The 27,468-nt window shown below is 38.7% G+C and overlaps 1 protein-coding gene across 1 annotated transcript in view; it reads right to left on the bottom strand.

Moving 5' to 3' along the window:
• LOC124613045 (alpha-L-fucosidase) overlaps positions 1-27,468 on the bottom strand; it is a 116,829-nt gene that overhangs the window by 62,873 nt on the left and 26,488 nt on the right. The window contains exon 2 of the mRNA XM_047141618.1: positions 16,984-17,125. Within this exon, the coding sequence (XP_046997574.1) occupies positions 16,984-17,125 (142 nt within the window). The remainder of the gene's footprint in view (positions 1-16,983; positions 17,126-27,468) is intronic.

Here is a 27,468-nt window from a genome sequence, read left to right as displayed (position 1 = left end):
ACATTAGGAATATTGTTTTTCACTTCACAGGTTTATGATACTTGAATGCAGTTAATTAAAGGGTGGTAATATATCCCGATGGCACACCATTAACTGTAGGTAATGAACTGACAAGTGACTTAGAATTAAAAACTTATTTAGAGATGGAAAGAGCAAATTAATAATTTGGAGAGAATAAGCTGTTAATGAATGCAAAGAAAACAAAATATGAATATATGCAAAAAGGAAAAAATAGCGGATACGAAAGATAATAGCTTTATATTGGAGGTTGTAGAGTTTAAGCAATTTGCTGCATATGGTTTGCGGGACTGATGTTGAACAAGTAAACTGTATTGTGCAGGAATCCCACATTGATATAACATGGAGTAACAAATTTCTTATCAGAAAAATGCTGTGTCTCTGAACAAGACACAGCCAGGGCAAAAGCACCACAAGTGCAAAGATGCGAGCTGGTACCAGTGCCATAGAGACTTGCCACTTGTACGAGTTCCACCAGTGCCAAGGGCGGCACTGAGGTTGAAGATATCGATTTCGCCTTGGCCAATTGCTGGCCAAGTACAATCCACCAATGACTAGACAACAACAGACAGAAGCCTATTTGGGAGATAGAAGAGCAGCTCTCACCCACTTGGTAATAGATCATTGTCCAGGGCTGACTTAGACAGGGAACGTCGTTTAGTGCACTCTTAGAAGTGAACAGACAGTTGTTATGAATTGCATTTGCTATGTACTGTGAAGATTACCTATGATTGTTTGTACTTAGTCATTGAGGGTCTTTCTTGTGTTATACAGGGTGTACATAAAGTCTGGGAAAACTTTCAATTATTTATTGCACAAGAACTAAACATTGTGCACATGTCACACATATTGCATTTTGAAGACAAACTCTGATTTTTTTTTTTTTTTTTTTTTTAAATGAACATTCGATATGCGAACCATGAATGACCCAGCACAAGTCAATAAGGTAATCGAATTCTTGCCATACCCGTCCCAGCATGGCATCGTCGACTGTGGCAGTCACTTCCCGTATTCTCTCCCGGAGCTCTGCTACATAATGTGGTGGAGGCAGTACGTATACCAGATCTTTAATGTGTCTCCAAAGAAAAAGGTCACATGGAGTGAGATCTGGAGATTGGGGAGACCATTTCATTATACAACTGTCCCCTTCTGTAGCACAGTCACTCCACTGATGCAGCAGCTCCATGTTCAGGTACCTGCGAACTTCACGATGAAAAAGGGGTTGGACACCCATCCTGCTGTAAGATGAATGGAGAGTCCAATTGCATTTGAGGCATCAGTCATTGCTGCAATATGTCCAAGTAGGAATATCGAGTGACAGTGCTCTCGCCCAAGAAGAATGACCTGTACAATTTTTGATGTTACAAGGCACAAAAAACATTTACCTTTGGGGAATCTTACTCGAATTGCACACATTCGTGTGGATGCTTTGTACCCCAGATTCAACAATTATGCCTGTTCACTTTCCCATTAGTGTGAAAAGTAGCTTCATTGACGAAAATTAAGCAATCAACAATGCCAAGCCCATGCTCATTCAATTGTTGCAACTGCAAATAAAACTCAAAATGCTTGTCTTTGTTATCATCATTTAGCTTCTGCACTAGCTCCAATTTGAATGGTTTTATAGAAAGCTTCTGTCACAGGACTTTCCACACTGTCATTCGAGCCATTTAAAGTTCACACGATGCATGATGCACTGATTTCTTTGGCCTCCTTATGACTGCCTCTTGTATGCGCTCCACATTCACTTCACTCACACTGGGATGTCTGCTTCTCTTTGCCTCGCACAAAAAAACCCGTCATAACGAATTTATGGTGCCAGTGATAAATGGCCTTCCTTGTTGGTGGCTTCTTACCATACTTGGTTCTAAATACCCATTGAACAGCTGTAGCACACTTGTTTTTGTCAAACTCCAACACGCAGAAAGCTCTCTCCGCACCTGAACTCGCCATATTTGCAACTAGCACTGACTATCAGCAAATTACCAAACTATGCTGTGGTGGTATACATGAAAAAAAAACTTTCAGGGTCTCTCTTCAAAATGACATATGTATGATATCTGTACAATGTTTGGTTCTTGTGCAATAAAGAAATTGGAAGTGTTCCCAGACTCTATGTACACCCTGTATTACACGCAGTGTTGCAAACTTGATAATTCAGCTAGTCACAAAGATAAGTAAAACTTTTAGCTCATTTGTGTGACTATGTTACTAATTTGTTGGAGTATTGTAGAACCTTCGTTCTCCTATCCTGTTACCTCACCCTGGGGCATAGCTGTGTAATAGTGGCAAGGAGAAATTGCCTTAGTGGGGTACTGCTCCAGAAGCCATTTCACGAACTCACAAACTTGGCCTACCTTACTAACAGTGGCAACTTGGCCTCCCCAGCAGTAGCAATGAGGCCTTTATGAAACGGGCATCATGTAAATGTTGATAATAAGACACTTCGAAAAATATGTTAAGACTTTATTAACCTTCACCTATCAAACTGAACACCTGTACCAGGAAATGTAGAAAATTTTCTCTTATACAGACAGTACAGCTATGAAACAAATATATTACATTTGTTGGAAACTTATGCCACCACACTCAAGCAGAAATGAATTTACAGAATTAAAAATGTTAACATTGACTTCATTGTGAATATACATTGAGCCGAAATATTATGACCACCAGCTTAATGGCTTGTTTGCCTATCTTTGGAACAAAATACATAATTGAGTCTGCATATCAGCAATCTGACAGTTTGTCGAGGTATGTGTCATTAGATGTCTACGGATGGGTCATGTAATTCAAGTAAATAACAGGCCGCTGATTTGCGTACGCGATGATGGTACCTGATGGCAACCCAGATGAGTTCCACAAGACTTATACCAAGAGAATTTGATCATCAAAACAACAGCGTGCATTCACTATAATGCTCCTCAAACCAATGTAACATGGTTCTGTCTCCAAGACGTGGACAGTTATACTGCTGAAAGATGATATCATCATTGGGGAAGGCATGAAGCATGAAGGGATTCAGGTGGTTCACAGGTGTCAGTATGTCTTTGATTACTACCACAGATGCCATGCAAGCACAGGAGAATGTCGCCCATAGTGTAGCACTGCTCCCAACAGCCTGCATCTATGGTACAGTGGATACTTTGAGCTGCTGTCACCTCGATGATGGCATTTGCGGAGACGACTATCGACCTAGTGTAGCAAAAATGTGATTTACCCGAAGAGCCGACAGTTTCCACTGATTGACAGTCGAATCCTGATGGTCCCACAACCACTACAATAATAACTGATGATGTTGTTGGGTCAAGATGTAGACACGTAGCAGTAGTCTGCTGCGGAGCTCCACGTTCAACAATGTATGAAGAATGGTGTGCTCTGAAACACTTGTGTGTGCATTAGCATTGTGCCCTTTTTGAAGAGATGCCACAGATCACTATCTATCCTGCTTTACAGAGCAGATAACCTCTGAACCCCACAATCTGTGAAGAGTCATGGACGTCCAACCATTTAGCGCCTAGTAGTAGTTTCATTGTCCTTCTACCTCACGGTAGTAGCAAGTAAACATTCGACCAGCTCTGCTATTTTCAAGATACTCACTCACAGTCTCTATGTAAAAATAAACTGCCCTTTGTCAAAGTCACTTACCTCAGTCAGTTGTCCCATTTGCAGCCCAGCCTTTGTTAGGGTCAACCCCTGTCCATGTCTGCTCCACTTACATACTTTTGTTACCACAACACGTGCCTGCTGTGCCACCAGGTGGCATCCAACATTATGGTGGGCAGTGGTCATAATGTTCCTACATTTCTTGGGAATTCAACCTGATCTTCTGCAAAGTCAGCTTCTACCAGTTTTTCCACTCTTCTACACATAATTTATGTCAGTATTTTGCAATCATGGCTTACTAAACTGGTAGTTCAGTAACATGTGCAGTTTTCAATTACATTCTTCTTGAATTCTGAGGGTATTTCATCTGTCTCATGTATCTTGCACATATGGTGGAATAGTTCCATTAATGCTGGCTCTCCCAGTGATCTCAATAATTCTGAGGAAATCTCTACTACAGGGGCTTCTTCTGACAAGTCTTTCAGTGCTCAGTCATTTCTCCTTGCAGTAACATAGCATACACCTAATTTTCATCTATTTCCTTTTAACTTTTTATTTTGCCTGTATAGTCCTTCCATATGTTTCTTCTACGTTTCTGTATTCCCTTCTTTGATTAGTTCTGGAGTCAGCATCTATCTAGTTATGCTTCTTTTTACAGCCTTGCATTGCCCTGTAGCCATTTTTGCTTAGCCATGTTGCACTTTCTGTCAGTCTCATTTTTTTCATGTCTGTATTCTCTTTCACCTCCTTCATGTGCTGCATTTATAGATTTTCTGCTTTTTTTCAGTTAAAATCAACATCTCCTGTGTTATCCAAGAATTTTGGCTGGATATTGTCCTTTCCACCTGTTCAATCCTCCTCAGACTTTACTATTTCATCTCACAAAGTTATCCGTACATCTTACGTAGTATCCCTTTCCCCTGTTTCAGTCAATCATTGCCTAATGCTCCATATAAAACTCTCAACTACTTCTAGTTCTTTCAATTTATACACATGCCATTTACTTAATTTCCTAACTTCATTGCCTTTTTATCAGTTTTACTCTGCAGTTCATAACCAATAAATTATGGTCAAAGTCCACATCTGCTCCTGAAAATTTTGTACAGTTTAAAATATAATTTTGAAATCTCATCTTACCATTCTATATTCAGTCTGAAATCTACTAGTATCTCCAGGTCCCTTCCAATACATACAGCCTCCTTATACAAGGAGCTTTCAGTAAGTAATGCAACACATTGTTTTCCTCAGCCAGTTTCAGTTGAAAAAAAAAAAGTGGAATTTGTTGTAGGACATCATGGAATACTTCCACTTAGCCCCTATAGTTTCACAAAGTACTGATAGGTAGTGGCACTATACACAGCCTTCAAAATGGCATCTGTAACAGAGATGTGTTCCAAGCAGATAGCTGTCATTGAGCTTCTTGTGGCATAAAACTAGAGCATCCCAGATATTCATAGGCACTTGCAGAATGTCTATGGAGACTTGACAGTAAACAAAGCATGGTGAGTCATTGGGTGAGACATCTGTCATCATCAACAACAAGATTGCACAAAACTGTCTGATCTCCTACATGGCAGCTAGCCGCATACAGCTGTGACTCCTGCAATGTTGGAACATCTAGACATTCTCATTCTCGATGACTAATGGATCACAGTCAAAAACTTTGCTGCACAACTGGACATATCCGTTGGTAGTACTGATATGCTCATCCACCAGTTGGAGTACTACTAAAAAATGTAGACCACTGATTTCCTTCATGTCTAATAGAAGATCATTAAAAGCAACAAAGGACCATCTGTGCAGAATTTCTTGCATATTACAAAGCTGATTGTGACACTTTTTTGTTGATCATCATCACAGGAGATGAAATACATATTCATCACTTCAAACCAGAAACAAAATGGCAATGTATGGATTGATGCCACACCATCCTTCCTCTGAAGAAAAATTCAAAGCCACACCCTCAGCTGCTGCAGTCATGGTGATGGTCTCCTGGAACTCTGAAAGGGTTATTCTGTTTGATGTCCTCCCTGATGGTGCAAAGGTCAACTCTGAAGTGTTTTGTAATACACCTCAGGAAATAGAAGAAATGACTTCAGCATGTTCATTGCCACAAAAATGCAAATGAATTTCTCCTGCTACATGACAAAGCAAGGTCTCACATAAGCCTCCACGCCTGAGAGAAGCTCGTAAAATGTAATTGGACTGTTGTTCCTCATTGACTAAGCCTGGATCTCACACCTTCTGACTTCCACCTGTTTGACCAAATAAAGGATGCACTCTACAGGAAAGAGTACATGGATGATGTGGAGGTTATTGATGCAGCAAGTCATGGGCTTTGTCACTGATCAGCAGAGTGGTAGCTTTTGGCCTACATGCCCTCCCAGTAAGGTAGTGTAAGTAGGTGGTGTAAGGCCATCACAATGAATGGAGATTATGTTGAAAAATAGGGTTTTTTAGCCAAAAGAGTGGGGAATAATATGCTGTATTGAAATCCTGAGTAAACCCACCCTGCTTTTAGAAACAAAAATTAGTTGTGTTACTTACTGAATACCCCTCATACAATTCTTAAGTCAAGTGATAGCAGCAGTTAACTTATGCTCTGTACAAAATTCTGCTGCCAGGGCCTTCCTCTTCCACTCCTCTCCTTCAGTCCATGTTCTCCTACTATTTTTCCTTCTCTACCTTTTCCTACTATCAAATTCCAGTGTCCCAGCACAATAAAACTCCTGCCTTCCTTAGCTATCTGAGTAATTTCTTTTATTTCATTATACATTATTTCAATCTCTTTGTAATCAGCAGAGCTCATTAGCATATTAACTTGTACTGCTAAGGTGGGTGTTGACTTTATGTCTATATCAGCTACAATAGTGCATTCATTATGCTAGTCATACCTGCATTCCTATTTTCTTATTATTAGACATAATCTTGCATTACCATTATTTGATTTTGAATTGATAACCTAGCACTCACCTGACCAGACGTCCTGTTCATCCTACTACAGCAGATCACTAATTTCCACTATATCTAACTTCAACATATCCATTTCCCTTTTTAAATTCTCTAACCTACCTACCTCATTAAGGGATCTAACAGTCCATATTCTAACTGTAAAAAATCTGTTTTGTTTTTCCTGAAGATAACGTCCTCTGGAGTAGTCCCCATCTACAGTTCCACACGTGGGACTATTTTATTAGGTGCAGAAGTATGAAACTGGAATTTGGTTGCCATAATTACACATCTGTTGTTTGAAGCTGATAAACAATATTTTAATGAAAATAATCTCTATTGTTATTTATACATTTCTCCCAACTCTCTGGCAGGCTATGAATGCCACAGCAAAAGAAACAGTTCTTCTTTTGAAGTGAATGAGTCAGTGAGACATTGTCATGCATTTTCATATAAAGTGAAGCACTGTTCAGCGAGAGAATACTTTGATTTTAAGGATTTTATGATGGGTGCTACTTCTTTGGGAGACATGTGTGTCATTTGCATTTTACTGAAGTTATTTGTAAAACTGGTCTCAGTCACTCCACTGTACTGTTTACTGAACCTGATAAACCCAAGTTGTCAGTAACAGAAACAAAGTACTTGTTTAAGGTGTTTGCAACACTACTTGCACTTGTTATCAATGTCTCATTTTTTTAGAGCTGTCTGTTACTTTTCCTTTTTGGCCCCACCTCTGTCTGTCTTCATTATATCCCATATAGTTTCTATTTTGTTGCCAGGTGTAACTATATTTTTCTCTTAATAAAGCTGCTTAGATTCCTGGATTACAGTACTCTTTGTACTGCATTGCAATGCTAACATCAGAGCTGATAGTAGATACAGTATCCTGACGCAATAAGGAAAACTGATTTTGTGCACTGGGCGAATTACAACTGGATGAATCTAATTTTTCTGCAAATTTTTGAATGTCTCCAGTTTCAATCAGGGGCCGTTTGCATAAACTGTATGCATTAAAATCTGGTTTCTGGTTGCCTGTTTTATTAATGTGAATGTCATTTTCAGCGTGTCTCTCTCTGAACATCTTTTGTTTCTACCCTCCCTACCCCCAAAACACTGCTATTCTGTCACTTGTAACATTGGTACTTTACCACTTGCGATAGTGTGACACCCCTCCACCGAACTACCTAACACAAAGCTTTCTTTTTGATGACAACTTTTTCTGACTTCTCACTTCTCAAACAGTTTTTGAAAGTTAGTTGTGTCCTGTCATTACCCATCATTTCCCACTTCTCTTTCCCCTTCTCCCTCCTTAATCTTTCCAGATCTTCTTTTGCCTTCTATAGTTCCACCTGAAGGGCAGCAATCTCTCCTTCTGTTCTGCAGTCTTCCTATCTCTGCAGCAAATCCTACATAACCATTAAGCCTTGTTTATTTCCCCAGTTCCCACATCACTAAAGTCACCCACAAGAAAGAAACTGCAAGAACCCTCACACTGCACCCCAGAACTAACAATCCCATGGACAGTCAGACATTTCTCACTCATGGCATACAAATTTTAGCTTTAGTCTAAATTAAACAAGATTAACTTCCATACTACTCAATTAATATCTTCTATTTCTTAGAATGTTTATTCCTAAAGTTCAGATACTAACTCAAAACTTCCAGAGAAATAGAAACAATTAAATCTGTATTGTTTACATGACAAAACAAAAGTAAACAGATAACTGAGCTTACACTTATGAACTTTTCATTTGTATCAGAACTTGGCTACATATTAGAGACTCAAAGGGAATAGCATGTAAGAATACACTAACAACAGAAACTGTACTTTATTGAAATAATCACTTAATGATTAATGGAAAATCTCATATAAAGATGTGAAACAAATACTAACAAAGAGATAGAGGGCTTACCTCAGCTCAGTACAGCTGATAGATACACAAAACAGAACAGAAAATTTACATTCCTTGCTTTCGCAACGTTGTTCCTTCATCAGGGAGGAGAGAGGGGAAAAAAGGGAAGAAGGGAAAGTGGATTCAGTTACTCACAATCTATGAAGCAACAGGGAAAGGTAAACAGGGAGGGAAGCAAGGATGGAGGCATGGTTGTCAGAGGGAAGCCAAAGATATTCTACTGTGAAGTACTGTGCCAGCTTCAAACCAAAGAGGATGCATACAGAAGTAAAGAGGTATATAGTATAAAGATAAACACAACTATGTAGGATGAAAAGATGCATGAATGGCTAAAGAGGAGAGGGAAAAAGGAGAAGACTGGAGAGTAAATGGGAGTGAGGTTGGTTAATGTAGGTTCAGTCCAGGGGGATGGCGGGATGAAAGGATATGTTGGAGTGCAAGTTCCCATCTCCGCAGTTCAGAGGGACTAGTGTTGGGTGGGAGAAGCCAAATGGCATGTACGTTGTAGCAGGCTCCTAGGTCCCTAGAATTATGCTGGACAGCGTGCTCTGCAACTGGGTATTGGACATCTCCTAGGCGGACAGTTCGTCTGTGCCCGACAACTAAACTGGCTGAGCGCATGAACGGGCATAGTAGCAGAGCATGCCGTCCAGCATAATTCTAGGGACCTAGGGAACCTGGTAATGTATGTGACATTTGGCTTCGCCAACCTAACACCAGTCCCTCAGAACTGCGGAGACGGGAACTTGCACTCCAACACATTCTTTCATCCCGCCATCCCCCTGGACTGAACCTACGTTAACCAACCTCACTCCCATTTACTCTTCAGTCTTCTCCTTTTTCCCCTCTCCTCTTTAGCCATTCACACATCTTTTCATCCTACATAGTTGAAATAATCACTTAAAAAGTTATAAAGTTAATTTTGTGTTTGTTTGCAGATACATGTCTGTAGTTCCAATATACGCTGAAGTGCCTGTGTTACAATACCATAGCAAGCCAATACAAGAACCAAAACAAAATGGCGCAATCCATTGACAAAGTTGAGTGTAGTGCAGCAATTAATTTTCTTCATTTGAAGGCAAATGCTGAATTTTTGGATGTGTATGACAACAATGCACCATTATATGGCACATTGGGCAGATAGTACAGATGCTTCCAGTTTGATGAAGTAAGGATGAATGACAAAGAATGAAGTAGCAAACCAGTTTCCCATGAAGAACAAGGAATCAAAGGTGAAGAGGAGGCTCTGGTGCTCAAATACTGGTGTATTGCAATCAAGGTAAAAGTGGAGAAAGTGAAAATCTGTCATGGATAAATTTTCAACATGATATTTTGAAAATGAGAAAAGTTGTTGCTTTCTGGGTTCTTTGACTGTTCATATCCATTCAAAAACCCTGCCAAATGAAGGCAGTAGCAGAAATATTGCAATTATGTCAGGCGAATCCAGATGCACAGAATCAGCTATCCATGCCTATACCAAAGAGATTGTCAGGAGTCTCGACACTAAAAAATGTGTAATAGGAATTAACTTAGATTTATCTAAAGCTTTTGATACAGTAAATCACAAAATTCTGTTAAACAAGATGGAGGCAATAGGTGTAAGGGGAGTTGTGAAGCAGTGGTTTGAATCTTACCTTCAAGATAGAACTCAGGTAGTAGAAATCATCGCAGAACATAAAAATCAGAAAATCAAGTGGGTCTCAGATGCAAAGAAATTGGAAATAGGTGTCCCACAGGGCAGTGTTCTTGGTCCCTTATTATTCTTGCTTTATATAAATGACATAAAAAATCCTAATATTTCTACCAAAATAATGTTGTTCGCAGATGACACTAGCATAATTATAAGTGATGATAAAAAATCATTAACTACCACAACTGATATAGTCCTGAAATATATTCAACATTGGTTTAATGCTAATGAGATAACACTTAATCTAAGTAAAACAAATTATATACAGTATGGCAAAGCAACTCAAGATATGGACCTCCAGTTAAAACTAATGGATAAGAAGATAGAGAGTGTACAATCCACAAAGTTTTTGGGAATGCACATTGATCAAAACTTAAGCTGGAAAGACCATCTCAAGTACTTATCCCAAAGGCTCAATTCGGCATGTTTTGCATTGAGGATATTATCTAGAGTATGCAGCACAGACTGTACTAGACTCGTGTATTTTGCTTACTTTCAGTCCATCGTGTCTTACGGCATAGTGTTCTGGGGTAAAACTAAATCAAGCTTAACAGAGATCTTCAAATTTCAGAAAAGAGCTATACGAATCATAACACATAACTGTCCAAGAACTCATTGTAGGCCCCTTTTCAAAGAACTGCAAATACTCACAATACCATCACTGTATATTTTTAAAAGCATTCTGTGTACAAGAGCACATATGAAAAATCTACGTACAAATGAGGACTGCCATAATTATAATACTAGAACTTGTAAGAATTTGTATGTAGAAAGGGTAAGGACAACACAAACCCAAAAGCATGTAAGTTATTTTGGAATAAAAGTCTACAATGCTCTGCCAGTGTACATGAAGGCAATAATAGATGAAGTAAAATTTAAGACTGAGCTTAAAAATTACCTTTTAAGCAAAACTTTCTATGACATAGATGAGTACTTTGATTGTGTGTAAATTTATTCCCAAAAATTTTAATTTATATGTCTAAATTTGTACTTTTAAAAAATGCCTTGAAAGTGATATTCCATTATTATGTCTGTAGTACTTGTACTAGTATGATAACTTTGTTGTGACAATTCCTACATCACGTAAATGATATACAGGAAGACAATAAAATGAAATGAAATGAAATGAGATGACTTAGTTAGACCCCTGTTACTTGCAGACAAATGTATAGTGTATCACTATGACATCTAAACAAAGGAGCAAAGCAAACTTCAGAAACATGTGGAATCACCACCATTGAAAAAGGCAACAACCCAACCATTACTGGACAAAATGATGTTGAGAGTTTTCTGGGTCTGTCATGGTGTGGTGCTAACAGATTATGTTGATAACAGGGCAAACCATCACAGGAGCACACTATCAGATTTCTTGACTATGTCACAAGAAGAGTGTTTTTGCCCATTTTATGTAGGACACAGTCACACATGCTGCTCCTTTGAGCTAACAAATTTTGCCTCCCCACATATTCTTCTGATATGGCACACAGTAATTTCTTCGTCTTTCCTCAGATGAAGAAACCATTGTATGGCAGGCATTTCCAGAATGATGATACAGTGACTCGCAAAGTGTAATGTTTCCTAAAAGGGCAGACTTATAGAACCAAGGACTTGAATTCTTAAGGTGATAATTAAAAATTTATGAGTACCCACTGGTATCTCAACTTCTTTGGGGTTTACCTTGATAACAAGTTACAATGGGGTAAATACATGTACAAACCAATCAAGAAGCACATCCCACATATTTTTGCACTTAAAAGTACCTTTCAGTGTGTTTACTTGGAAAGAAGAGTATATTTTGCATATTTATACTTCTTGTTGCCTAGTGAAATTCTGAGTTGATGCAGCAAAAACTAAATAAAGTATTTACTCATCAAGAGTGAACAGCATAAACGTTGTTTGAAGTGTACAACTCTCACATATTATGAAGGCTATTTTCAATGTCTAAGAAATTATTTCTATGTGAAGCACGGGATGGGATTGCAAATCCTGGAACAAAGGTTTTGACAAGTTTTTGATGGTGTTGAGGCATAGTCATGCAGTATTTTTTTTAAAAAAAGTGAAACATCATTTGACTGTGTATTATTATATTTATCTTTTGTATTATGAAGATTTTGGCTTTTATGCCATTATCAAATACAATGCTAACAGCTCTTTGGCCATTATTCAGTCACATCTGTTAAGACAGTCCAAAGCAGATAAACAAGGCTAACACATGTCTTTAATGTGTATCTTAAGAACATGAGTTAGCCATTTTTACCTGCTATGAAATGCCTTAACAGCTTAAAGGCATAAAAGCTGAAATCTGGATAGTATGAAGGATACGTACAATAATTCACAGTTAAATGGCAATTTACTCTTTTAAAAAGTTCTAACAAATGTTGCTGGCACAGAATAAGAAATTGAGGACCTCTGCACATTTAAAAGAAAAAAAATCTCTTATTATGCATTTCTCTGACCAGTTTCCTGATAACCTAAAATCAAGGATTGAAAACTTGTTGGTAGTGTGACAACAAACTATGTTCACTATTATAAGTCTCTTTTTCACAGCATTTAGATGACTCCCATTCTTTGATAAATATGAATGTAGCTACATGAATAACAAGCAAGCATTAGTATACAAGATAGTGACAATAATGTAGACAAAGAAGCAGCAGCTTCATCTTTTTTTTGCTTCAAAGTAGCGTCTTTCCTCCTAATTATTAGTTTGTAAAGCATAAAATGTAAATAGCAGTTAAGCAAAGTTTATTTTTTGTGCAGTGTACAAAATTATTTTCTATCAGAAGCTTCTCTTTGTTAATGTATAATTTATCTTGGTCCACATCACTGAAGATTCGACTTCATCATGGGACCTATGAGACATAATGAACGAATTAATGAACCTCATTCATATAGTACCAATAATCACCTCTTCTGTGTGTAAATTAAACTGGAAAATATGTGGAAAGTTAGTTACATGTTCCAAGGATCACTTTGCACGATAGCTCGTGATGATGTAGAACTAGTCATTTTACATTTACATCACAAATTAATTTGTACATATGGTTATATTATGAAAATTTCGAAGTTCTTGTTGTTGTTCTTTCTTTTATTTATTTATTTTACAAGGAGAAAAAAGATATACAAATGTGAGTTAGTAATCCCTATCCACCAGCTTGTACACATTATGGTAATAGAAGCTCTTCTATGGAACAAGGACAAAATTCTTCAATTTGTTTTCAAATTTTACTTTGCTGTCTGTCAGGCATTTTATATCACTGGGTAAGTGATCAAAAATTTTTGTTGCAGCATTGTGCACTCCTTTTTGTGCTTAAGACAACTTTAATGTGGAGCAACGAATATGATTTTTCCTTCTGGTACTGTAATTATTTACATCATTGTTCCTTTTGAAATGTAGAGGATTATTTACAACAAACTTCACAAGGGAATAAATATACTGTGAAGCAGCAGTCGAATGCCCAACTCCTTAAACAAGTCTACAAGATGATCATAGGCAAGGACCAGCTATTATTCTTATAGCATGTTTTTTCTGCAACAAAGACATTCTTTCTAAAATATGAGTTATGCCAGTTATGCCAGAACATTATTTCATAAGACAGTATTGAATGAAAATATGCAAAATATGTCAACTTACTGATTTGTCCTTCCCCAAGTTTTACAATGATTCTAAGTGCAATTGTGGCTTAACTAAGTTGTTTTAGGAATTGCAAAATGTTGTTTTTCTAATTTAAATCCTCATCAATATGGACACCTAAGAATTTTGCAGTTTCCACCACTTCCAGCATGTGAATATGTTGTTTCTTTTTAAACAATGGAAATCCAGGATGGACTGTAATAATATTATGAAAAGGAAAGTTGCTACTCACCATGTAGCGGACATGCTGAGTCGCAGATAGGCACAACAAAAAGACTGTCACAAATGAAGCTTTCTATGATTAAGGCCTTCATCAACAATAGACAACACACACACACACACACACACACACACACACACACACACACACACACACACACAAATGCAACTCAAGCACAATACTGCAGTCTCAGGCATCTGAAACCACACTGCAACAGCAGCACCAGTGCTTGATGGGGGTGGTGAATGGGGGGAGTAAGGAGAAGGCTGGGGCAGGGAGGGGGAGGGATGGTATGGTGGGGGTGGTGGACAGTGAAGAGCTGCAGCTTAGACAATCCATATGGCACAGGCTGTGAAGCAGTCATTGAAGTGAAGGATGTCATGTTTGGCAGCATGTTCAGCAACAGGGTGGTCCACTTGTTTCTTGGCCACAGTTTGTCATTGGCCATTCATGCAGACAGACAGGTTTTTGGTTGTCATGTCCACATAGAATGCAGCACAGTGGTTGCAGCTTGGCTTGTAGATCACACGACTGGCTTCACAGGTAGCCCTGCCTTTGGTGGGATAGTTGATATTAGTGACAGGACTGGAGTAGGTAGTGGTGGGAGGACGTATGGGACAGGTCCATCATCTAGGCCTATTACAGTGGTATGAGGCACGAGGTAAGGGGTTGGAAGCAGGTGTTGTGCAAGGATGGATGAGTATATTGTGTAGGTTTGGTGGACAGCAGAATACCACTGTGGGAGGGGTGGGAAGGATAGTGGGCAGGACTTTTGTCGTTTCAAGGTACAATGAGAGGTAGTTGAAACCCTGGTGGAGTATGTAATTCAGTTGCTCCAGACCTGGGTGGTACTGAATTACAAGAGGAATGCTCCTTTGTGGCCGGACATTGAGACTTTGGGAGGTAGTGGGAGACTGGAAAGATAAGGCATAGGAGACATGTTTTTGTACAAGTTTGAGAGGATAATTACGGTCTATGAAGGCTTCAGGGAGACCCTTGGTATATTTCAAGAGGGGCCGCTCATCACTGCAGATGTGATGACCATGGGTGGCTGTACAGAAGAGACTTCTTGGTATGCTGGTATGGAACAGGTGGCAGCTGTCGAAATCATGCACTGGTGGTGCTGCTCACAGTGTGGTTTCAGTTGCCTGAGACTGCAGTCATGTGTGTGAGTTGCGTTTGCATGTGTGTGTGTGTGTGTGTGTGTGTGTGTGTGTGTGTGTGTGTGTGTGTGTGTGTGTGTGTGTCTGTCGTCTATTGTTGACAAAGACCTTAATGGCTGAAAGCTTCATTTGTGACAGTCTTTTTGTTGTGGCTATCTGCGACACAGTGTCTCCACTATATTGATTCTTTTTGAAATTGAGGGTGACAACATTTGCAGAAAACCATTCAATGAGACTTAATAACTTTGTTACCTATTTCTTCTGTTTCTGTATGTATGCTTCAGTAGATTACAATATTAGTGTCATCTGCAAAAAGAACTGATTCTGCTTGTTGTACATTAGAAAAAAGATGATTTATATATATGAGGAACAGTAGTGGGCCTAGGACTGAGCCTTGGGAAACCACATATGTGATATCTCCTCAGTCAGAGTTATATCACCAGACTATATTGGTTGAATTCTTTTGGTTAAATATGATCAATCCATTGGTTAGCTATACCATCATTCCCATAAAACTTTGTCTTGGAAATACTACCATTCACACAGTCAAATGCATTAGATTGTTTGCAGAAAATACCAACCAGTGCTATTTTAGTATTGAATGCTTGTAAGCTATGGTGAATAAACATGTAAATGGCATTATTAACAGAGCAACCCTTCTCAAACCAAACTGTGATTTGCTGAGGATATGATTGTTGATAAGATACTATTCTAGAATATATCACCTCAAAAATTTTGCAAAATGATACCAGCAGCAAAACAGGTCAGTAGTTATTTGTATGTCTCTTATTGGCTATGTTAAAGAGTGATTTAACAACCGTATACTTCAGTGACTCTGGAAAAATGTCTTGCGTTAGTGATGCATTACATATTTCAGGTAAGACTGGGCTTGTTATATGGGAACAAATCTTTAGTACTTTATTGGAAACACTATAAAAACCAGATGAGCTTTTATTTTTGAGTGAAAATGTTATATTCTTAATTTTAAAAAAGAGAAGTTGGTAACAAATACATATGACTGAATTTATGAGAGTCATGTTTTGAACATACTGCTGCAATTTTTCTCTTGAACTGTTTGTCACCTTGCTTTCCACTACATTTAAGAAATGATTATTAAATACATTTGCTACTTGTGACGCATCATATATAGCCCTACCATTCAGTCCAACAGTGATGTCTTGTTCTGTGGCTGGTTGTCCCATCTCTTGTTTCACTACATTCCATATAACGGTACATCTGTTGTCAGAATTACTAATTTCGGACATTATGTGCATCTTCCATCATTTTTAACAAACTTTCTCAGTAATTTTGAGCAGTTCTAGTAGTGTGCAACCACTGCAGGGTCCCTACCTGTTCTTGCCAAAATATACATTTCCTTTTTCCTTTCACAAGATACTTTAATTCTTCTAGTGATCCATGGTTTTTTTACATGGCTGTTTAGTGTCCTTTCTGATCAGCTTATGCTGAAAGCTATTTTCAAGTAATTATATGAATTTATCGTGCGATAGATTAAATTTTGTGCTAGCATTTTGTTCATTATAACATACAAAGATAATAAAGTAGAACATATGTCATCCAGGAATCCAAATCAACAAGAGGAGGAAGTGAAGGTCCCTCACTATGAGAATTTAAACAAGTACTCATTTTCATTAATTTGCTATTTTTAGCCTTAATTCTGACATAATCATATCATTTTATATTTGCTGCATTCATTATGAATAAAGATATCATTATTTTACATAATCATTGTCTGTCACTGGTTCATGCTTGAAGATTTAGAGCAGCCTACTTACTTTGCACCAGAGCTCTGGAACAGTTCTGCCCATTCTTCTGGATCATAAAATTCTGCAGTGAAATCGCTGGCGAAGTCTTGGTAGGTGAAGCCAGGCTTATAATTCTTTTCCATAAAATCAATGTACTCTTGATTGTTTGAACCTAAGAAAGTTGAAATGTTACAAAATTACACAGTAATTATCTGAAATGAAAATTTCTTTACTAATTATAGACATATCTGAAAAGTGTTGTCATAATGTAAGTATAAACATACATGTTAAGCAAGACGTTGTGTGTTCAGTAGGATGCCATAAAATACCAAAAAAGAATAAAAAGTAAGCTTTTTTAATCACATTAGTCAGAATTATCAGTGTAAAATTTGGATTTTGCTTTGCACATAATTCAAGTGGGTGATATACTGAATGTTTGCTCATCAGATAACAAGCAAAACAAAAGGTTAAAATATTTTAGAGAACATGGTTAGGTTTTTCTTGGGATCTATGGAAGTGAAAGATAAATTTAATTATAAACAATAGGCATCACATGAAACTCCACTGTAATGACTTATAACTACATTCCCTCAGAAAAAAAGCTGATGAAGACTAACATGTGGTAAAGATGGAAGATGATTTTAAAGACAGTAAATGCTCTGCATCTAGACTGTAGATACTGAGTTTTAGTTTAATATTTCCAAATGTCTTGTAAAATGAGGGAATTTACAATGATGAAAAATAAAGTTTATTTAATCTACATCTACATTTCTACATTTATACTCTGCAAGCCACCCAACAGTGTCTGGCGGAGGGCACTTTACGTGCCACTGTCGTTACCTCCCTTTCCTGTTCCAGTCGCGTATGGTTCGCGGGAAGAACGACTGTCTGAAAGCCTCCGTGCGCGCTCTAATCTCTCTAATTTTACATTCGTGATCTCCTCGGGAGGTATAAGTAGTGGGAAGCAATATATTCGATACCTCATCCAGAAACGCACCCTCTCGAAACCTGGCAAGCAAGCTACACCGCGATGCAGAGCGCCTCTCTTGCAGAGTCTGCCACTTGAGTTTGCTAAACATCTCCGTAACGCTATCATGCTTACCAAATAACCCTGTGACGAAACGCGCCGCTCTTCTATGGATCTTCTCTATCTCCTCCGTCAACCCAATCTAGTACGGATCCCACACTGATGAGCAATACTCAGGTATAAGTCAAACGAGTGTTTTGTAAGCCACCTCCTTTGTTGATGGACTACATTTTCTAAGGACTCTCCCAATGAATCTCAACCTGGTACCCGCCTTACCAACAATTAATTTTATATGATCATTCCACTTCAAATCGTTCCGCACGCATACTCCCAGATACTTTACAGAAGTAACTGATACCAGTGTTTGTTCCGCTATCATATAATCATACAATAAAGGATTTTTTCTTTCTATGTATTCGCAATACATTACATTTGTCTATGTTAAGGGTCAGTTGCCACTCCCTGCACCAAGTGCCTATCCGCTGCAGATCTTCCTGCATTTCGCTACAATTTTCTAATGCTGCAACTTCTCTGTATACTACAGCATCATCCGCGAAAAGTATACAGTAACAGGGTAAGCAATCAGTGTGTAACAATCGTATAGAAGATGTGTGCTCATGCCTCTCTATCAACAAAGAGACAACTCAATCTCAGATTCAAACTGAATTATTTGGCTGTAAACAACTCTAATGTTGTATAAGACATTATAAGTACATAAATAATTACCATATTCAAATAATTTATGTATATAAATATTATTACATATATATTACTTATCATATACTCACCTCATATTTGATTTTGTTATACAAATTATGTAGACTACAAATTAAGTTGTAGTAAAAGGATATCCTTTTTTCATTTTCTACAAAGTCATTTGTGTTATAAAATGCCTTTTCTTTCAACTACCGGTACCACTGTATCACCATTTTAAATTCATTTCCATGCTGTTCCCTTGTGTTTTATGGTATGCTGTTGAAAAATATTTTGCCATCATGTAAAAAATTACTTTTGACTTTTCTTAATCGAGTCCAAGGAATTTCTAGTAAGTTTTTGTTTCTAGTTCCATATGTGTGCATATCTGATCTAATTTCACATGTTGGACATTCTGTTTGGTGTGCATAAGTACTTTGAGTATCCGCATAAGTACATGGAGTATGTATAGACTGGGGACTGTAAGTATTTTGTGCTCGACAAAGTTTTGTGTGCAAAGAGTTAAGTTACAGTACTGAACCAAAACTACATGTTGTGGCTTTCTTCTACCACAGAAAGACTTCTTTTGCCCCATCAGAGTTTCCCCAAAGTAGTATTCCATATTGTAAGTGTGTATGGAAAAACGCACAGAATGCCATAAACAGAACTCTATACTCACACAATCCCCCAGTTTCTTTAGAAGATATAAAACTCCTACCAACTTACACACAACTTTCCTGTGTGGGTATTCCATTGTTGGTGCTTCAACATATGATGGAGCAGAACACCTTAAATCTGTTCAACGCCGAGCAGTAAGTTGGTGCATGCATCACATTAACACTCAATGAATATCTTATGTCAATAAGAGGAGCTGCGTTTAAATGACTCTGATATTATAGTAAGTTTTGATGTGGCATCTCTCTCTTCACTCAAATTTCTGTGACCAACTCATAATGGTTAACTGAGGTTAAGTTTTATGTAAAATTAATGAACATATTTCAACATCTGTTGACTTCCACTTACTTTTTGTTCAATCACTTGTTCTGTGAACAGACAAATGGAGTTGTGATGAGGAGCCCTTTATCACCCATTGTTGCCTACCTGCATTAGGAAGATTTTGGGGGTGTGTCATACTTTGGTCAGATCATCAGGACTGTGGAGGATAAGTGTAATAAGTGAGTGGTTGAAGTTGAAGGTCAGACACAAGCACTGCAAGATGTGACAGATAATCACCCATGTATTACAATGATGATGAAAATTTCAATACAGACAAGAAGAAAACTTTTATTGGAAATTGCAAGAAACAATTTGTTCATTGAAACAATCATATCCAAAATCAAACTTTGTAATACCTAAATTAAGGACCTGGGAAACATGGGGAAGAAACATGAACAAAAAAGACTGATCTCAACATACTGTCAAGACAAGTCCTCTCCATGGACATCACCTTATTGTACCAATGGCTTTGTGGGGGGAAAAGTTTGTTATGCTAGCAGTGGCATAGCTGGACAGGTCTCAGCAGATGAATCCAATGAAGCATGCCCCACAATGAACCATCTCTACCCACACTCTTTTCATGTTCCTTTTTCATAGCCCTTTTCCCCAATTTATGATGTGATCCATACTGAAGGTGTATGTTGCATAGAAAATGTGATTTGAATGGAGCCACAGAGGTACCTGCTGACCTCCCCGAGCAGTGAGGCTTTCAATGGTATGGGACTCTGATGGTGTCAACAAGATATATCCCCAATTCTCATGTGACCAAAATGGAGAACACAGAAATAGATTTAAGAACTGCGGGACTTGATGATGCCTCAAAAACCCAATCATCAGATGTTGAACCAACAGAAGCTGTTTCCGCCAATGGACTGGGGGTAGACCCATCCGAGGAGTGGAAAATATCATGGAGAAATTGGACTACACCAAGATCAAAAACTTGTCTTGGGTTCATGGGAGGATACTTTTAAGAGACCAAAGAGAGAAGAAAGGCAATGAAGTCTTCCTAAGAACAAGTGGACACAATTAAAAGTCTTGAACCTAATATTTCCTAATACTTCTTAGAAAAGACTGTCTCAGATTAAAAAGGATGAACAGACCCCTTTTACTTCCAAGACAGGGATGAACAAAACAAGGAATGAGTCCATTACTCCCATTTCCTAGGATAATTGGATCCAAATGAGCTAAGGCAGGAAACAGGGCAATGGACCTATAAGTAAAGCTGTCTCAGTATTTAGGATGCTGGTAATACAAAAGGGACATCCACTTATAACACCACCTCACAGCAAGAGGAGCTTGTTTAGAGGGCTATACACTGCAGAACTTTCCTTGGGAAATGCTCACACATCCTCTACACAGTCTCAATCCCTCCCCATGCAATTCCCATATTTTTGGAGCCCTGAAGAAAGACTTCTGTGGTTGTTGATTTGCTTCGAACAAAGAGGTACACTCCTGGGTACAATCATGGTCCTACAGGCAACTGCAAACATTTTTCCATGAAGGAACTGACCATCTTGTCTAACAGTGGACTAAATATATTAACAGTTATGGTGGTTATTTTTGAAACAATGAAAATTTTACTTCCTTTTTTCTATCTGTCACATTTTCACTTGACTGCTCCTCTACAGGGGCCACATCAGGCCAAAGAGGAACTGGAGGTAAGTTTTACACTAGAAATCTAAAGACTCAGAACATGTATTCATGTTAAGAATGGGATTTCATTCATGCTGATGGTAAACTCCTGCTCCAGGGATTTAATGACTACCAGGGTGAAACAACATGAGGGATGAAGCATGAGGAAATTTGTTCTGGCCTCAGCTTACTTTCCTTATGAGGACAACGTTCCTCCTTCCCAGGAAGTGAGGACATTAGTTGGTTGGTTGATTGGTTTGGGGAAGGAGACCAGACAGCGTGGTCATCGGTCTCATCGGATTAGGGAAGGATGGGGAAGAAAGTCGGCTGTGCCCTTTCAGAGGAACCATCCCGGCATTTGCCTAGAGTGATTTAGGGAAATCATGGAAAACCTAAATCAGGATGACCGGATGCGGGATTGAACCGTCGTCCTTCCGAATGTGAGCCCAGTGTCTAACCACTGTACCACCTCGCTCGGTGGGACATTAGTAGACAGCTGCCTGCAGCTGTATAAACAACTACTCGACTGTGATGCTAGTACTCAATCCTGGTGTGAGGAATCAGTGACACCAACAGCAGGAGTGATTACCTACTTGAATAACTTTTGGAGAGCAATCTAGAGATCTTGGATTCGGGGAAGAAGCCTACCTTCATAAATAGAGGGGAAGAAGTATGTAACTGACATACCTTTCCAAACCATCTTAATAAACAGTTATGTCAGACAGTGGTACATGGGCTTGAAAAAAGTGTTGAAAACCTATAGGAATCCCAGGAAAATAGACTGGGACTCACATAGTGCAGACCTAAACTCATAAAATAAAAACTTCAGTCACCAATCCAATAGACTTAGAGGAAATGGCAGACAATGTAACATCTACCATTGCAATGAGGTGACAAAAGTCGTGGGGTACCTGGCAATATCATGACTGATCTCCTTTTGCCCAGTGCAGTGCAGAAATTCAATGTGGTAATGACTCAACAAGTCAATGAAATATTGAGCCAGACTGGCTCTATAGCCGTCCATAATTGCAAAAATATTTCTGGTGCAGGATTTTGTACATGAACTGACCTCTCAATTAAATCCCATATCAGATGATCTGGGTGGCCAAATCATTCGCTCATATTGTCCAGAATCATGAACTGTTGTGGTCTGATGACATGGCACATTGTCATCCATAAAAATTCCATTGTTGTTTGGGAACATAATGTCTACGAATGGCTATAAATGGCCTCCAAACAGCTTAGCATACACATTTCCAGTCAATTATCAGTTCATTTGGACCAGAGGAATCAGTCCAGCCAGCCGCTGTGGCCAAGCGGTTCTAGGCACTTCAGTTCGGAACCGTGCGATCACTGCGGTCGCAGGTTCGAATCCTGCCTCGGGCATGGATGTGTGTGATGTCCTTAGGTTAGTTAGGTTTAAGTAGTTCTAAGTCTAGGGGACTGATGACCTCAGATGTTAAGTTCCATAGTGCTCAGAGCCATTTGAACCATTTTGAATCAGTCCATTCCATATAAACATAACCCACACCAATATGGAGTCACCGCCAGGTTGCACAGAGCCTTCTTGACAACTTGGGTCTATGGCTTCACAGGTTCTGCACCACACTTGAAACTTATTATAACTCATACCAACTGAAACTGGGACTTATCTGACCAGTTCATTGTTTTCCAGTCATCTATAGTCCAACTGATATGGTCACAGCCCAGTAGAGGCACTGCAGGCAATATTATGGCATTGGCAAAGGTACTCGTTGTCATAGCCCATTAATGCCATATTTTGATACACTGTCCTAATGGATACATTTGTCGTATATTCTACATTGATTTTGGTGACTATTTCATGCAGTGCTTCTTGTCTGTCAGTACTGACAATTGTATCAATGCTCCTGTTCTTAGTCATTAAGTGAATGCCATCAGCCACTGCATTGTTTATGGTGAGAGATAATGCCTAAAATCTGGCATTCTTGGCACACTCTTGACTCTGTGGATCTTGGTACATTGAATTCCCTAATGATTTCTGAAATGGAATGTCCCATGCATCAAGCTTCAACTACCATTTCACATTCAAGTCTGTTAATTCCCAATATGCAGCCATAATCACATTGGAAATCTTTTCACATAAATCACCTGAGTCCAAATGACAACTCTGCCAATGCACTGCCTGTTTACACCTTGTATATGGCATCTGTATAAGTGTAAATTGCTATCCCTTGACTTTTATCACCTCAGCATATAGCTTTGTACTTATAAAACTGTCCAATCACCACTAATTGCACACACAGGAATGTACCTGGCATAACAATGATATTGAATTGTAAAGGAGGCAGGTAAGAAGACTGTTCAATTGTGCAACACAGAAAGGACAATGGGTACAATATTGGAAGGCTCTTTCCAAATACAATCTTGATTAAGCAAGCAAAATAATCAATTTAGAAGGTATTTTGTGAGAAAGTGGATGGCACAGACCAGACTTCATAAAATCTTCACAAGAATAGCAAAAAATTCATAATGCACAATTAGAAAGGGGGATTGTGGGTGTATAACTACAGTACATGAGATGCTAGGTATGCTCTTCAAGATTCACTTCCCTCAAGGCCCTTGGCAGATGCTACAGACCAAGATTCAGTCCCTGTGAGGTACTGATTTACAGGTAACCAATGATGGAATTGGGAATATGCCAGACAATGTGTTGATTTCAAGAAGATCCAGTAGGTGGTGGAAACATTTCTACCATTCATGTTAACAGACTCAAATGAAATTTGTCAGTTTCTACTCTAACAAGCAGAAGAGGGATTAATCAGACTCCTATGCAGACTGTTTAGAGTTAGTTTATCAGCAGGGTTCATTCTAATGGTTGAAGAACTATGAAGACTTTTAAAGACAGCAGAAAAACTAGTTAATGTGCTTGTTAGGGAAAGGAGGTTAACTGAGGTTCCTGTACGTGAAAACCAACATACATATGACCCAGGCAAATCAGCTCTACATTTTGAGGGAAATGCTCTGTATTTTGCTGGGTATTGAATGGACTTGTAGCAATACAACCTTCAAATTCATAGGTAAAACTGCAGGAGAGCATGCCATTAAGACCATTTTAGGTAGGTGGATTAAGACCACGACTCATAGATGAAAGGTAGAAGCTACCATATGTATGTGAAAATCGTGATCAACACCATTAGAAAGGGACCCCACTACGTGGCACCTGTTGATGAATGAGATGATGAAGGAGTTAAATGCTAGAGGTTACTTTTGCCAATGATGCATAGACGACTTAAGTCATTGTAATACTTGGCACATTTGCTAGTGCTACTAGAACAATGGTACAAGCACTCTGAACAATGTGCAAAACTGGTGTAGAAAACAGGAGTTAAGGGTCAGACCTAGGAAAACTGTCGTAGTACCATTAACAAGGAAACATATCCAGGACACGTACTGCGATCTTAAGTCTTTGAGGAAATTCTATCAGCAGAGGGGTTAGCAATGTACCTAGGGGTAACCTTCGATGTGAAACTAACATTAGCTCATCATATAAAGACTACAGGTTCTAGGGAAAAAGGCACTCTAATGTTCACTTGAAGAGCCTGTGCTAACAACTTGGTTCGAAATCCCAGAAGCATGTACTGGATATGCATCTCTGTAATGAGGCAAGTAATTTACAGGGCTACACCATGGTAAAATAAAGCAAAAGAAAAGGCAGTTGCTAAAGAGCTTGGAAAGGTGCAGAGATTGGTCTGCTAAGCCATAACAGGTGGAATTAGCTGTACATACACTGCTTGGATGGAGACCATGCTGGACATGCCCCAGTATATCTTTGGGTTACAACTGGAACAGCTGCAGGGGCATACAGTAACTATAGGAATGATCAGGGAAATATTGGCTGACTAAACAACCGCTTCCAGCTGCTTCAATAAATCTTTCAGTGTAACAAATGGAAGTATGAAGCAGTGGAAGAATGAATTATGATACCATCCATGAGGCATATTTTGGTTTAGTAACGGGTCAACAACAGACAAAGGTGCTCGGGCCAGGGCATATGGGATATAGCCTAGACTAAAGAGGGCAGTCTCTCTAGAGAAACTGGGTACAGTATTCCAGGCAGAGATATTCACAATTCGAATGTGCACAGAGGAAGAATCAACTCAGGATGCTGCACAGATTGTAGCATCTATATTCATTCAGACAGCCAAGCAGCCCCAAAGTCTCATCAGCCCCTGTAGTAAGATCAAATATCATTGCAGAATGTCCAAACGCACTTGTGAGAATAGGGGAAACCAACAAAGTAAACCTGCTGTTGGTTGCTGGTCATTCTGGAATTAGTGGCAATGAACAGCCAATAAACAGGCCAGGATAGGAAAAGTATATTGAAAAACCCGCCTCAGTTGTGAAAATTTTCTGGTCTTGACCCAGGTTTCGCCTAGAATGATCTAGCCTTCTTCAGAAGCATAAAATTACTATAACATGCCAGAGTAAGGCACAGTCAGCATTAAAAATTAGAGCCTATAGTACCATGCTACGATGTCGAGTTAGTTTTAATTCGACATGATACCACAGTACTATAGGTTCTAATTTTTAATGTTGACTGTGTCTTACTCTGGCATGTTATAGTAATTTTATACTTCTTAAGAAGGCTATATTATTCTAGGCAAAACCTGGGTCAAGACCAGAAAATTTTCGCAACTGAGGCGGATTTTTCAATAAATTAGTCTATCACAGTTGCTGACAGGGGTGCAAAATGCTAAAAGTTCTTGGCCAGAATACGCATGATGACTCCGTTTGTTGGGCAGGAACCTGTCTTAACTATCACTATGGTGACAGTAAAATCTAAATTACATGGCTGGATCAGAAGGTAGCACACAGAATATTTGACTAAAAATCAGAAAACCAAAATATCACAAGCTAATGATGTCAAAATCAAGTTTTAAGAGACGTTCTGCAATATTGAACAGCAGGCAGATTAAATTCATGGTAGGTTTAATGTGTGGCCATGGGAACTTCAGGGGAGACCTGCACACAGTGGGTATAGAGAAAGAAGCTCCAAAGTGCAAACTGTGTGAGGGATGAAACTGCACCACATTTAATCTTCCAGTGGCAAGCACTGGAGGCCAAATGACAAAATATTTGGATCACTAATTCATGAAGAGTTTGTGTCTAACAGAGACCTAGTACATGGTCTCCTAGTACCGTATTTTATGGACTATAAGGTGCACTTTTCACTTTGAAAAATTGCTTCCAAAATTCAGCGCATCTTATACTCAAAATTAATAGAAAAATGTCCAGCATTTGATTTAAAATTCCTGACAGTCTTAAAAATGGCCATTTATTCAATGCCATGAGAAATTTAACTCTACCTGGCAACATTGGATTCAACAGGTAGCAAAAGTGAAGTGAAAGTGACTTTTGTTATCGGTAACAGTACAATATTTTTGTTAGTAACTAGTTTCATAATGGAAAAAAATAAGAGATAGTCATATGATGGTTATAAATTGGAAGTAATAGCATAGACCTATGCAAAAGAACATGGAAACAGGGCAGCTGAGCAGCATTTCGGCCATCCACCAACAGAAAAAACGATTTGTGATTGGCAGGCTGGTAAAGAAGAAATGAAAAAAATGAGGAAGACTAAAAGTGCAAATAGAGAAGTGAATACAAAACGGTAAAAACTAGAAGATGGCCTACTGAAATGGATTCAAGGACTCTGTCAAAATGGCACTGGAATTAATAAAAAGATGATTCAAAAACACACTAGTAAGTTAGCGTCACAGTGGAACTTAACAGACGTGCTACAGGTTTATGAAGCATCACGGACTTAGCATGTGAGCCAGAACTAAAAACTCTCAGAAAATGTCTCATGAGTATGAAGAGAAAATACTGTCTTTCCATCATTTTATTATTCAACATCGAAGAAAAACCAGTGTGGGACTAAGCCATACAGCGAATATGGATGAAATTCCTCTGACATTTCATATGCCGTGTAATGGAGTTGTTGCCATGAAAGGTGCTAAAACTTTAGCTTTAAACACAAGTGGACACAACAAATGCATTACACTGTTGTCCTTTCGTGTTGTACTGACAGTACTAAACTTAATGCAATGATCATTTTCAAGTGCAAGACAATGCCAAAATCTTCTGAAATACCGCCAGGTGTTGTTCACACGTACATGACCAAA

Source organism: Schistocerca americana, chromosome 4 (assembly GCF_021461395.2).
Source record: "Schistocerca americana isolate TAMUIC-IGC-003095 chromosome 4, iqSchAmer2.1, whole genome shotgun sequence".
Taxonomy (NCBI): Eukaryota; Metazoa; Arthropoda; class Insecta; order Orthoptera; family Acrididae; genus Schistocerca; species Schistocerca americana.
The sequence above is the reverse complement of the archived record's forward strand: the minus strand, read 5'-3'. Positions and strand labels throughout refer to the sequence as shown.